The 15,174-nt window shown below is 38.0% G+C and overlaps 1 protein-coding gene across 1 annotated transcript; it reads left to right on the top strand.

The window, feature by feature from the left end:
- The first annotated feature begins 668 nt into the window (after positions 1-668).
- LOC137953285 (receptor protein-tyrosine kinase CEPR1) lies at positions 669-3,796 on the top strand. The gene is made up of 2 exons (XM_068800609.1): positions 669-3,159; positions 3,293-3,796. The coding sequence occupies exons 1-2, from the start codon at positions 669-671 to the stop codon at positions 3,643-3,645; spliced, it is 2,844 nt and encodes a 947-aa protein (XP_068656710.1). The 3' UTR covers positions 3,646-3,796.
- The last annotated feature ends 11,378 nt before the right edge of the window (positions 3,797-15,174 follow it).

The raw sequence follows: 15,174 nt of genomic DNA, 5'->3' as shown, positions 1-15,174 counted from the left end.
TTAAACTAGTACATTTGAATGACACGTGGACAGATAAAAACTCTTTATTATTAAAGATCCATGGCCGTGATGGGTCCCACATTGACTCTTTGAATCTTTGATTTTGACTGACACGTGTTCTACGTTGGCTTTTAGAGATGTGTTTTACTTTTGACTGACACGCGTCCCACGTTGGGTTTAGAGATCAGTGGTTTATCCCCGGTGACAACATCTCCACCTTGATTAGCATCATTAACAGTCTAATCCTGTTTTTCTTTAATTAATTAAACTAATGGAATGCACTTAGAATCTCTCTTATTTGTGGAAGGCATCTGCCTCCTTTTGCTTTTACACTACAAGGACTGGCCACTCGTTCTTTCCCTCTATTTCGCCTATCCGATTCAGATTCTCCTCTACTGGGCCCTCCTTGTGGGCCCATCGGCTTCACCGCCTTCCCTGGCCTCCTGAGGAGATCACTTGATGGACGAAGAGAGAGAGAGATGGGCCCACTTAGACGTAAAAGGCTACTTTTCCCAAGTGCTTCGACTCTTTAACGAGCACCGATTCCTTCTCTGTTTTCTCCCATTTATATCGTCCTTCTCTTGCTCACTTCCTTCTCTGCAACTCCAACCAAACCACTCTTCTACTTTCTTCTCTCTCTCTCTCTCTCTCTCTCTCTCTCACTGGAAATGGCTCCCCAACCTTGTTCCGTCCTTCTCTTCGTCGTCTTTTGTCTCTCATTCCTCAACTTCTCCCCCTCGCTGGAAGCTACTTACCCGGATGAGTCCCAATTCTTCACACTGATGAAACAGACTTTCTCTGGCGACTCGTTATCACGGTGGGACGTCGATCCTACTGTTCCTTACTGCAACTACTCCGGCGTTGCCTGCGATGATTTCGGTTACGTTACCAAGCTTGACCTCTTTGGTTGGTCGCTCGTGGGTAGCCTGCCTCCCAATATTTGCTCACATCTTTCCCGATTAAGAATTCTCCAACTCGGCCACAATTTACTCCGTGGAGGCTTCCCCCTGGGCGTCACTAACTGCTCTCTGTTGGAAATACTTGATCTCGGCTATACTAATCTCACCGGAAGCGTCCCGGACTTGTCCCCCTTGGAGTCGCTCAAAGTCATCAACCTCTCGTTTAATATTCTCTCCGGCCACTTTCCGGTGTCTTTCACCAATCTCACTAGCCTCGAAGTGGTTGACTTCAACGAGAATCCTGACTTCTCCATGTGGAAGCTTCCGAAGGAGATTACTAAGCTGCAGAAACTCAAAAGCATGATACTAATGACGTGCTCGCTGTATGGGACGATTCCGGATTTCATCGGGAACCTGACTTCGCTGTATGATCTTGAACTCAGTGGGAATTATCTAGTGGGCTCCATTCCTCGAGAGATCGGGCAACTCAAGAACTTAAGGCTCCTGGAACTTTACTACAACCAGCTCTCGGGAACTTTGCCGGAGGAGCTCGCGAACCTGTCGCGGCTGACGGATATAGATGCTTCAGTCAATAGACTGACGGGGATGATACCGGAGGGTATATGCAGGCTTCCCAAACTCAGAGTCCTTCAGCTGTACAATAACAGTCTCACCGGAGGAATTCCACAAGTGATCGGGAACTCGACGACGTTGACTACGTTATCTCTGTACGAGAATTCTCTAACAGGTGAGTTGCCGCCTAATCTCGGAAAATTTTCCAAGTTGATCGTGTTAGATGTGTCAGAAAATCGCCTCCGGGGACAACTGCCTCCGGACGTTTGCAGAGGCGGGAATTTGCTGTATTTTCTTGTGCTGGATAATCATTTCTCTGGTGGAATACCAGAGGAATACTCGAAGTGTGTACCTCTGCTTCGTTTCCGAGTGAGCTCCAACCGCCTCAGTGGGTACATCCCGGAAGGAATACTGGGTCTTCCCCATGTTTACATTATTGATTTGGGTTACAATAGTTTCGTGGGTTCTCTGTCGAAAACGATCGGAAATGCCAGGAACTTATCTACGCTCATCCTTAAAAACAACATGCTGTCAGGTTCTTTGCCCCCCGAAATCGCAAGGGCGACCAATTTGATAAAAATTGAGCTCAGTAACAACTTCTTCTCTGGTCCTATCCCTTCCGAAATCGGTCGATTGAGGAAGCTCAACTTACTCTACTTGCAGGGAAACAAGTTGGTTTCCTCCATTCCTGAATCACTCTCTTCCTTGAAATCGCTGAACGTCCTTAACCTCTCAAACAATAACCTCACTGGCGTGATCCCCGAGAGCCTCAGTGACCTCCTACCCAATTCACTAATTTTCTCCAATAATCAGCTCTCTGGCCCCGTCCCCATCCGTCTTCTCAATGAAGGTCTGATAGATAGCTTTTCCGGTAATCCTGGACTCTGTGTTCCGAACCGCCTCAACTCGTCAAAACAAAACATTCCTATTTGTCCAAAACCCAACAAAGGGAAGAGATTGAACCACATCTGGTTGGTTGCCATATCCATTTCCGTCGTCGTTCTTGGGCTTCTTATCTTCTTCAAACGATGGTTTAGACGAGAAAAGCAAGTCATTGATCAAGAAGGATTAACCTCATGGTCGTCTTTCTCTTATGACGTTAGAAGCTTCCATAAACTCACCTTCGACCAGAGAGAGATAGTGGACGCACTGATTGACAAGAACATCGTGGGTCGTGGAGGATCAGGTACGGTTTACAAGATCGAACTTGGAAGTGGGCAAGTAGTTGCAGTGAAGAAGCTGTGGACAAAGAAGACAAAGGATCCATTCTCGGATCAGTTGTTCCCCGACAGAGAACTGAAGGCAGAGGTCGAGACTTTGGGGAATATCAGGCACAAAAACATAGTTAAACTCTACTGTTGCTTCTCAAATTCGAACTCAAATCTCTTGGTTTATGAATACATGCCCAATGGGAATTTGTGGGATGCTCTACACAGAAGCAAGGGAGTTCTCGATTGGCCAACCAGGCATAGAATTGCTCTTGGGGTAGCACAAGGACTGGCTTATCTTCACCATGACCTTCTCCCTCCCATAATTCACAGAGATATCAAGTCCACAAACATACTACTTAATGCAGAGTTTCAGCCCAAGGTTGCAGATTTTGGAGTAGCCAAAGTGTTGCAAGCAAGAGGAGGAAAGGACTCCACAACGACAGTTATTGCTGGAACCTATGGATATCTAGCACCAGGTAATTAATCAGTTTTTTTTTTTTTTTTTCTAAGCATGAATTCTCTTCTCATTAATTCCAATCTGGGTCTAGTTCAGACTCTAGTTTTTCAGAATTTCTCGTCTGAATCATTATTCATGGTTGCATGTATTAGAATACGCATATTCGTCGAAGGCAACAGTAAAGTGTGATGTATACAGCTTCGGCGTGGTACTGATGGAGTTGATAACAGGGAGGAAGCCCATTGAATCAGAATTTGGAGAGAATAAGAATATCATCTTTTGGGTCTCACAGAAAGTTGCAAACAAGGAAGGTGCAGCAGACGTTCCTGATAAGCGATTAGTAGGGCAGCTCAAGGATGAGATCATCCAAGTTCTGCGAATTGCCATCCGGTGCACCTGTAACACTCCCTCCCACCGCCCCACCATGAAGGAGGTCGTTCAGCTGCTCATCGAAGCAGACCCCTGTCGACTCGACGCCGCAAAGTCGACCGGCGAGACCAAATAATCAATCTTAGTTACAACAAAAAACTGAGTTATGAAATCCGAACAGTATCAGTGATCACTCTTAATTATGTTTAACATCTCGTGTATTTGTTTCTCTTGGGTTTTCTTCTCTTTATCTTGAAGTGGTGCTAAGATGCTAGCTCTTTCCTGGATTTTTTTGTCTCCTTTTCTTCCACTGGAATGGATTTGCTAGAATTTGGCTTTAACTGCTTTATAGTAACGCACAGCATCTACGTTCAAAAGACCCGCACCAGGGGGCCTTTTCTTTCTCTCTTTATTTCACGAAGTTGATGCAAAGAAGGAAGTGCAAGGCTATGATTTGCCACTGCGTTATCTTTTTCACCAAAGTGGATTCTTGAATATTGAATTGAAAAGGTTGTGGGATTCTGTCTTGTGGATCCCACACCAAGGAGCCATGGATTTCAGGGATATGGGAAGAAGCTCTTCTCTACTGTTCAAAATTAGCTTTCCACTGTGATGGGTGTTTGCTTACCTGTTTTTCATGGTGAGAATGATTATTTGGTTGAAAGGGAGGAGATGGTGAGGACGAGCCACCACATGTATTGGCCATAGATAGTGCCATGAGCTCCACTTTGGGAGTAATTAATGTATTTTAGTGTTAAAGGGGTGGGAAGTGAGTGAGAGTTGAGTTCCTCCATTGACATGATTAAGCTTGCATTAACTCTATAAAGAGCATAGGCAATTAGGGCTACTCTACTTACATGCTTCAATCTCCAATTGTTACCCTAAGCTTTCACATGATAATCTCTATGACGACTGTCTAGCTCAGGCAAATCAAGCTTTTGTTACACCTCATTAAATAAGTCTTAGGGGATTTGTGTAATAAATCTTCAAATACTTGAAAGAATAAGAGAGCAGTTGTCTTGTTCAAAGGTGACAGGGTTCCATCTTAAATGTTAGATTTATGAAAAATTTTAACCAAAAGAGTATGCCTTTTAAATGGTTGTTGCTAGGCTTAGCCCTTATCTTACTAACATGAGGAGTATTGATTAAGGGCCTTTTTGAGTTTGACTCTTGGAAGCTTTTTTTTTTTTTTTTTTTTATAAAAGTCTAATATAATCATATTTTTTTTGTATTTTTATTTATTTTTAATCTTTTCATTAATAGGGAACAAACAAAAACTAAAGAAACTAAGTTTTTTATAAAGATTAAAATAATTTTTTTGAAAATAACTTTCAAAAGTCGACCCGAACAAACACCACATTTGATGAAAAGTTGCAACCCTTTTGAAGCTTTTATATAATGCGGGGAAAAAAAGGCTCGACTCAAGTCTAATCAATCTTGGTTAAAATTTTATTTTTTAAATTTGATTAAAATAAAAAAAATATAGAATAAATATGTTCTAAGAATGTAAGGGATAAATAAATAAAAATAAATTTAAAGGTTAAATTTAAGTCATTCATTTTAAATTTGACATAAAATTTATAAAGACAAAAAGTGGTCAATCCATAAAGAGGAGTGGCCTGAAATACAACAAGACAAAGAAAATGACAACTTTTTTAAAGTTTCTCCTTTTAAGTTGATTGCCACTCACAAGAGTTTGATTAATGCTTAGACACCTTGGAGGATGCAGGGGAAATTCCCTTTATTGATTGGTTTCAATTAAGGGAATTTGCATGTGGTTGGTCCAAAGGCACTAGCAAAACGAATGCCTTTTGCTAGTAGGCTTCTGATGTTGGAACTTACTCAGACCGACCTATATCTAGTGCCTTTTTTTATTTTTATTCAAGTATGAAATTTCTTTAAACATAAAATGTGGCAAACTTTTCATAGTTCAAAATATCTATTTCAAATTCTTTCCAGGCACATGAATAGTTTAAAGTTTTTTGTTATCATCAAAAACATATTGAATGAGGATCTTGAGATCAACATTGTCATAGACTATATAGGTTAGAAGCACCTTGTTGATTAAGCACTATATCATGCAAAGACTTACCAAGAATTGATCAAACCATGTCTTGTTTCTATTTACAAGATATAATATTTGACTAGGTTGTGACAAAATGTCTTGATCGAGTTGACTCGAATTTTGAGACTTATGAGATGAGATCAAATTCAAGTCACAAATTGCCAAAAATAATGCCAATGACCTAATCATTAAACCTAGGGGTAGCATCGAATCGAGTCGAGCTCGAACCTGCCTATGTTCGAGTTTGAGCCGGACTTCAGTTAAATATTTCGAACACGAGCTCAATCCGAGCCTAGCCTCGAGCCTAAAATTGTAATCGAGATCGAGCCCAATAATTTTAACCAAGTTCGAGCTCGAGCCTAGTTCGAGCTTCCACCTATATTTAAAACTTTGCATAAAATACATGTCAAATAAATAGTATATAAAATTATCTATACACTTTGCATAAAATTATTTGTAAAAGTTGCATAATTATGCATAAACATTATTCAATAATCAAACACAAAAACTTCCTTGAAATATCAATATCAATTTACAATCACCTAAATAAAAACTATACATCCAGTATAAATTTATAAACTCTAGCTCTTTCTTTTCGTACTATAGAAACAATAAATGAAGTCCCCTTCGCATGAGAAAAATCTCCACCTATGACAAAAACAAAAGAATAAAACTTATTTTGTCTGATAAAAAAATACTCTTCGACTACAAATTACTAAATGCAGTTAAAAATATTAAAATTACCAATATGAGAAAAACATGAAAAATCAAGTAACTGGTAGCATTATCTCCACAATCTTCTTCAGAGGTTGTAATTATAAAACAAAATTTTAATAAATAAAACAAAAAAATAAACTAAAAAATATCATAGTAAATAATTATTCAAAAAAAAGTTCACCTTTTGATTTTTCTTGACACCGCGAAGAGCCTGAACCAAATCACTGTCACAAATCAAAGCTTGAACTAAATTTGGTGCTAAGGAAGAACGATATGAGTCTATTACTCTACCACCAATACTAAAGGTAGACTCTGAAGCTATTGTGGATATGGGAATTATAAGGATGTTTGTTGTCATCTTAGATACTACCTGAAATTTCATATAATTCACTTTCCACCATTCTAAAACATCAAAATCATATTGTGAAGTTTCCTCACAAATATACACACCTTCTTCAAGATAATTTTCTAATTTTGACCTTGGTGAATTCACTACTTCCACTTGTTGCACATAAGTCATTAACTTTGATCAACCTGAACTTGATGAAAAATGTGACCTATGACTTGTGGAAATACCCATATAGCTAGTACTTGAAGCAATCCCTTCATTACTAATCTCCACATTATATATAGATACATATTCATTGTAAATCTCATATAAGGTCCGTCAAACTAAGTTTATATTCATCGTAGCTTTCTCTCCAGAATATATCTTTGGAAAACACATTTCGATCAACCTTAATTTGACCCTCTGATCCAAAACTAAAGCAGCAGCCATCAACAAATTGCATTCACTCCAGCACTTCTCAAATTTCTCTTTCATTCTACTAACCAATGTCCTAATGAAAATTCAGAACTTCTTTTACCCTATATACCTCACTTAGGTACAAATCAGAAGTAGGGTAGTCACTTTCAGAAATTATATCAGTGATTACATTAAAAACTCTATCAACCTTTTTCCCATTCATCAAGACTTGGCAAACAATCATAAGTTGGTTCTCTATCTTGAAATCTAGTGAATGCATCATTGAATTTTAATGCAGAAGACAACAAGTCATAAGTGAAGTTTCAAAGAGTTGGACAATCAATAACCAACCTCTTTTCACCTAATTGTAGTTGTTGTACAATTTCAAAAAAACTACGAAGTCTAACCACATACAGATTTATGAATTTGACACTCTCATGCACATTCTCAATGATATCTTTAATCTGAACAAGATCATCTTGGACTAATAAGTTTAGAATATGAGCACAACAATGCACAAGAAATAACTTCTCACCCCAAACCAATTTCTTTTTTCTTGAAAAATCTTCTTTCAAAACACTTAGACAAACATCATTATATGTAGCATTGTCAAGTGAGATACTAAATACTTTATTTTCGATTTTCCAATCTTTCAAACACTTGTAAATAACATCTGCTATGTCAACACCATGACAAAGAGGAGGAACATGCACAAAACTCAAGACTCGTTTTTTTAGCTTCTAATTACTGTCAATAAAATGCCCAGTAATAACCATGTATTCAATATTTTGATTTTAAGACTTCCAAAGATCCGTGGTAAGACTAATCTTGTTAATCTCTTTTAATAAAATTTCATTCTTTTTCTCTACCTCGTACATCTCCATACACTCCTTAATGGTCTTATGGGATATTTTTACATAATTGACATTTGCCATCTTCATTACAAAATTAAATCCCTCCACTTCTACTATCATGAATGGATGTGCATGCATAAGAATCCAATTAGCAATGAGTACTCTTATTTTAGCTTGATCATATTTGCCTCCAAAATCCATAAAAGGAAGTTCAAATAGACTCTAATCAACATTAGACTCCAGTGGTTGAAAGTTTATGATTTTTTGTTCTCTCATTGTCACTTTTCTACTAGGACAACGTTTCAAATATCGACATATATGTGTGGTTACTCACAACTAATAACACTCAAATTGGTTTTTACAACGAATACATTGAGCATTTTTTGTACCATCTATAAGTGAGAGGTCTTTGAATTCCAACCACACATGAGACATTTTTTGTCTTTTTGAACTATGGGTAGGGTCACCTTCTTCCTCATTTAGGGTACCTTAATCTAAGCTCACTTCTGTTACATTAGTAGTTCTAGAGGAATATGACTCTAGTGGAGTTGAGTCACTATCTATGGCCACACTAGAACTATTATTAACTATTGATGTCAATTGAGCATCAAGTGTTGACATTCTTACTTTTACAAAAAAAAAAAAAAAAAAAAATTAAAAACATAAAAAAAGTAATCCAAACAACATTAGTAGTTCCATGCAAACTAGGTTTAAGCCCCGATTGAACCAGATAGATACAAAAAATCGATTAGTATTGAAAACTGCAAGTTATTCTTCCTAGTTTAAATTCCTAAGTGCATACTATCCTAAATCTTGATTCTTGACCATTAAAATGAGGATCCTTTTAAAAAGTTAGTTAGTACCTTTATGCGAGTGATAATACAAGTAGTAATTCAACTTCGAAGTTTCAACCAACAAATTCAAGCAAACAAAAACTTCCGCCTTCTGCCACCTCTGCCTTGATATCTCCAAGGCTAAAACACCACCACCAAAACAAAAAATCCAATAAGTTGTTTGCCTTTCTTCGAATAAACCAACTTATTGACAAATCGGGTACTTACCCAAAAAAATGTAGTTAATAAATCAGTGGCCTCAACACCTCCTCTCCATGGGGACCAAGACATTCCAACGAATAATTTGTCTGGTACTCCCTAATCAATACGATTTTGGGGTGGTGATTTGTTTAGTACTCCCTTTGTACACGCATTCAAAAGAGAGAACCGAGAGGAGCTTTTAAATGTGAGGGATTTTGGAATTCAATTCAAATTGTACAAAGGGAGCCAGATAAACTGTCTTGTATAAATTCTCAGATGGCTCTTAATTTTATTACACTTCTAGTTTTCTAAAATTCCTGGAGTCGAGAAGTTTTATACCAGGCTAGATGAAGCCCTACCTCTCACCACGTTGCTAAAAATCAAACAGTAAATCCCCCTTTTATCCAATATATGATTGAAACTAAAACCCCCTTTTATCTGATATATACACATGACGCGACTAAAGTAAATGTACATCCATAAGCCATTTTGAGAAAATTGAGAGATTAAGATTCTTTATAAAGCCATCTATCTAACTGTATAAAAGAATTACAACATCAATGAATTAGTGAGGCTTTAACAGCGAGACCAGCAATTAGATTAGTCTAAACACTTCAAAATACCGCTTCTCCGAGGAAACCTCTATAATCCATCCTCAATGTCCAAAAAAAATAAAAATTGGCACATGCAATATGAAATCTACATAGAATGCGACCATCTCCCCACTCAAAAAGATCTGAAGTCGTGGCTTATGAAGAAATCCAAATAGAATCAAGTAACACTCTCTCTTAGAAGTGGCCATTGATGATAGACATGGAAGAAAAGGAAGCATTGAGACCCAAATTTAATCAAATGCCAACCCATGAACACATTTTTACACTTTTTTTATGTGTAGAAATAAAAACAAAAATCTACTAAAGCAGAATTGAAAAATATACAAAAAGTCAGAAAACCAATGACAAATAAGGCAGGACCAATCTATGAATCAAAATGTTCCCTCCAATCACAGAAAAAGCTTCTCATTAAGTGTTAACAACATTGAAGTGTCACACAGAAAGATCCCAAAAGCCTAGCATGATCCTTAAAAAGAAGTACAAAAGGAACAAAAATGTAAGACTTGGAAAAATAACCCATCAAAATAAATGGGCGATGAAACATGGGAGGTTTTATACCAGGCCAGATGAAGCCCTACTTCTCATCACATTGCTAAAAATCAAACACTAAAACTCCCTTTTATCTAATATATGACTGAAACTAAAACCCCCTTTTATCTGATATATGCACATGACGCAATTATGTAAGACAAACATAAAACATTCATACCAAACATTTAAAACGCAAAACACAACAGAATGGTAAGAGCTAAAAACACAACAATCAACAATAGGGTGAGAGTCATTACCTCTGAGAAATGAGTAGGAAGAAGCTCCTAAAATAGCATGAGGCGTTCGTTCGATCAAAGATAAATAATGGAATACAAATGATAAAAATGAAAAAAAAATTACTGTTACGTTAGCGACGAAAAAAATAATAATTGAAGATTAAGAATAAAAGAACTTATCTCTGTTCAATCACTTCCGTCGGTGAGGAAGAAGTTCGGAGGAAGAAATCGGAGACTGAGACTGAGAGTAAGAAATCGAAGAGGGAGAATGAAAATTTTAAAGATGAAATTTCCCCCATTTTCGCTCAATTGCCGCCTGCCGAGCGTTGTTTCCCTGTTCCCCCTGAATCCTGAGAAGTCGAGATTGAAAGAGTAAAGATGAAGAGTTAAGTCTCAAACTCAAAGAGTCGAAGGCAACTCCCGCTCCCGCCTCCCGAGCCCCCGTTAAGTTAACGAGCCGGCTCATGAGTTTGCGAATTGAACCATGGTTCTGTCAAGATCGGCTCGTTAACTTAAACGATCCTCATCTGGATCTCGAATTCAGTTCAAGATGTAGATAAATCGAATCGAACCGATCAAAGTTCGAGTCGCTCGCAAACCGGCTCGGTTCGATGCCACCCCTTTAAACCTATGGACAATATATTACAAAAAGTAGCATATTATAGAAATTTATAAAATAAAAAAGACATAATAAATTCTATCAAAATACATGAAACCACATAATATTTATATTATAAAATATTGTAAATTTATGAATTTTATAATATACTAAAAATATATAAGTTATTAAATTAATATGAAATTATTCTTTTTCTTCTTATTATCATTATTATATAAAAAGGACGAATCCCCTTCCAACCCAAAAGTGAAAGAAAAGGAGAATTTTAATTAAACATGTTACTAAGGAATGGAGGGATAAAAATACTCAATGGAAATCCTGTTTCCTTATTTTCTTTAATTATGATGGTAGCTAAGAACAAAGTTAGATTGTACAAGCTCACAAAGTGACATGAATTCAAATGAATGTTTGGCAGCAGATACCCGTTAAAACTACTGACTCCAGATGGGGAGTATCATCGTTCCCCTAAATGTGGATATCTTAAAAAAACAAAAAAACTTACAGATGAACCATCATTGAAACTTCAAAGTTCCAATTGTTCTCTGTAAATTGAATACTTTTTAGGGCTTTTATATCATAAAAGACTCCATTATAGCTTCTTCTTGTCTCTAACAGGACGAGAGACTTCAGCATGGTCTAGTAGCTTGATTAGGTTAAAGAAGAAGAAGACTACGGCAGTCAAGTACTGTAGTCTGAAAATGAAAGAGAAACCGACTGAACAAACACACCAAAGGCCAATTATATGTCGATCTCTAAAGGGTCCATGCTGTGTCTAAAGGGCCTCCTGGAAATCATCGATAATTTCCTACGGCAGTCAAGTACTGAAGTCGCCTTTGTCCCTCCCAAAATTCAGATTATAAGGTAAACAGTAGTTCTACGAAAAAATCGACGAAGAAGACGATGAACTCGAACCTCATTCGGTCTCGTTCGGGTCTGCGTTCATGCTTGTTTCAGACTTGAAAACGTGAATTTGTGTGTCCGAGTAGTCACAAAAAACAGGAGAACCTCAACTCATGGTGATAAAAGACAATAGAGGCACTACATCTTTCAAAAGTCGCTTTAAATTTAAAGTGGGCACTAAGCAAAAGCTAAAATGTCCTCCAAAATGAAAGCCAAAACTTTTGCTCAAAGTGCAATATGATGTAGTCTGCTCAGAACACTGCATCTGCGCAAAGATTTGCCATTTCGTAGGATACTCCCAGAAGAGATGAGAGCTCTTTGCCCTCAATTGCGAGAATCTGCTTTAACACTGAAAACGATGATCCTTCAACGGAATTGGCCACCTTTAAACTCTCTTTCGTTGCATGAATGGGCAAGGATAAAATTTCACCTTCCACCAAATTCTAAAAAAGAAAAAAGAAAAAGATTCTTTGACACATATGAGGCCCTTTCACTTATAAATAACAAAATAATAACCATCGTTGGCACAGAGAGAGGCCACCCAGATATCATCTAAAATATGGTCGTGAACAAGAATAGATACAGGCTGCGGCTATGGGCAGGAGAGAGCTCCGCTCCGATCTTCAGCTCCAGGAAGAGGGATTTAAGATCGAAAACTCTGATACCATATAGAATAAGAAAAATGAATAATTCTCTAATGCTTTACATTCATCAATACAGGTATTTATAGGTTACAAAATGATAAAATTTTACATGATAAACATTATCACTAAGAGAGTTTACATGACTTTAGAGATATTATAATTTGAGACAATCTCAAATTCTCTCAGCTTATCTTTATCTCTATCAAAACAATTTCTAAATTACTTATACCTATCCTAGTACTTAGCTCGAAATCTTGTCGTATTCCACTTCAATTTGTGGACCTGCGTCTAAATACATTCATCACACTAATAGGTGTACACTTTCAAACTACCCATTCATCATCAAAATCTTAGAGACTAATATAATTTGAACCCTTGGCCTAACAAAGGATGTTCTATTGTAAATTAGAGGGGAAGGAGACTGCCACACGCCCATTTCTCTATGAAAGGCAAAGTTAGTGTGTCAAATGTTAAAGAAAGCAAAGTAGGACATAAATCCAATGATTGAAGATTGAAGATTGAGATTGGATATTTACTAGATCCAAATCTCATGATTCGGATTCCATTGGGAATCCTAGTAGATCCCTTATCGGATAACCAAGTCGGAACTTTATATTTGGGATAACATCTAGGACGTGGGTATCCATTGACAGGCCTCTATGATGTAGGTAGCGGAGGAGAGGGAAAGGCCTTCCAGTGCCAAATTTTGGCCGCCGTTGAAGAGGACACAATCTGGCGGCGTAACCCAATAATGAACCCAGAGTCCCCAACATGCATGGTAAATATCCAGTGCTTGGAAAAGAATCCAGAAGCAATTCTCCATATACGCCGTTGTGAACCCATTTTGAAATGTCAAGGGCACGACGATGGCCAAAATTGAGTAAAATTCATTCTTTTGCTCACTTCCAAATCCAGAACGAGAGTGTGTGGCTTTCAGTGAACACAAGAACCTGGCCTCCCCTTCAAGAGGATCGTCATCAGTACGTTAGTGTCGCGTCCTATGTATACCCTTTTCCCTCTTACAGGGTTGTGGCCTGTGGGTCTTCTCTCTCTCTCTCTCTCTCCCATAGATGGTCCTGTAAAGCTTGTCCGGTTTGTGTGTTTTGGGGCAGGCTTTGATGAGCTTCTTTGAACGTAAGGGAATCAGTGACGTTGAAGGCACAACAAGGGATTGCTTGTCAAAGATGGTGGCCGCTGCATTTTTATATAATCTTTCGCACCAATTATGCATACCCTTTCTTCAAATAATAATACCCATCATTAGCTGTCACGAATTATCCTCCTTTTTATATTATCAATCCCTGTCTACTGCTTTATTAATCTCTATAATTTATGAATCGAGGAATGTTGTATGTATTCTATATTAATGGAGGTTTTCTCATTTGATTCAACATTTTTTTCTATTATTTATGTAAATCCATGTAGGGTAAGTTACCCTACTTGGACTTCGTTATATTATCTCTATTCTCTCAGTCTGTAATTATGAAGATTCAATGATAGAATGGAAAAGGAGTCAACTTTTTTGGCCGGGCTGTGAAGCACTGGGTAGAGGGAGGGGACTGCAGGCTGCAGGCTGCAGGCTGCAGGCAGCAGCGTGGGGACTAGAGAAAAGACATGAAAAAATCGGTAAAACGGAGTTTGGCGGCCACATAGCGTTTGGCAAACGTCGAAGGCGGAGGCACCCATCATTAAATATTCATGGGGTTGCTGTCGTGAAATTACGCCGGAGCTTCTCCATTGCTTTTTTTCTTTTCTTTTTGGGACGAGTGGGTAAGGTAAATAATCTCTATTGCTACAAAATTCATGGTGTCTGCTGCCTCCTGCCTAACCTTGTTAAATAAAGAAAAGGTATATTATGTTAAATACAGTGTTTGTACTTTGTAAGGAAAATATGAATTTGTTCTTGATTACTGAAAACTGCAATCGGTTAATATTGAAGGCAATAGTCCAAGTTTCTTTCTTGAATTTATACATTACCTTGTAATTGACCCAAAATTAAATGCCATTAATCGCTCAGTGAAGCAGTCTCCACACAAAATGCTTGTTTACTCAATAGTAGTTTCTTGCTTTCATCCATTTTTTTAGTGAAAAAAAAGGGCTGAAGAGAAACCAGGGTTATCTTGAAAATGTGAGACATCATTCACGAGTTGAATTTGAAGAGAGAGAGAGAGAGAGGAGAGGAGAGGAGGGACTGACAGGGAGGGGGAGGGAAGGTTACCAGAAAACGGACCAAAGAGAAAGTTGAAAGGGGCTTTTCACCGGCCTATGCGTGCGCCAAATAACACATTTGCATCCCTTTTAAAACCCCTCCAAAACCAGAGACAACAACAGAAACGGACTCATGGAGCAGAAGAAACCTTCAACAATGGCTTCCATTTTCTTCCGTCACCATGTCTTTCCCCGATTCGTCTGCAGCTCTTATGGGGACGTTTGCTTCCGTACCCAAATGAAACGTGCAATGTAGTTCTGTACATCCCTTAGCGTAGAACGGCAGACAGGATGGAGCCAGGCAGCAGTAGATTCATACCTGTTCGTAGACTATGGAGGAAGAAAAATGGAACTCCGCTGACGAACATAATCATTTTTGGAGCTTGTGTACGGATGGGTTTACGATTTATGTGGTGATTGTGTATGTAATCCCCCATTTCCCGTCGATCAAGTGGTTATATGTAATCCCTTCCAATTTTTTCTGCTTTAGTCATTTAT

The sequence above is a fragment of the Aristolochia californica genome, unplaced genomic scaffold (assembly GCF_029961685.1).
Source record: "Aristolochia californica isolate CCGP_79_NKW_82.1479 unplaced genomic scaffold, dmAriCali1.0.hap1 SCAF_16, whole genome shotgun sequence".
Lineage (NCBI taxonomy): Eukaryota > Viridiplantae > Streptophyta > Magnoliopsida > Piperales > Aristolochiaceae > Aristolochia > Aristolochia californica.
Note: the sequence above shows the minus strand (reverse complement) of the source record. Positions and strands in the feature narration are given on the sequence as shown.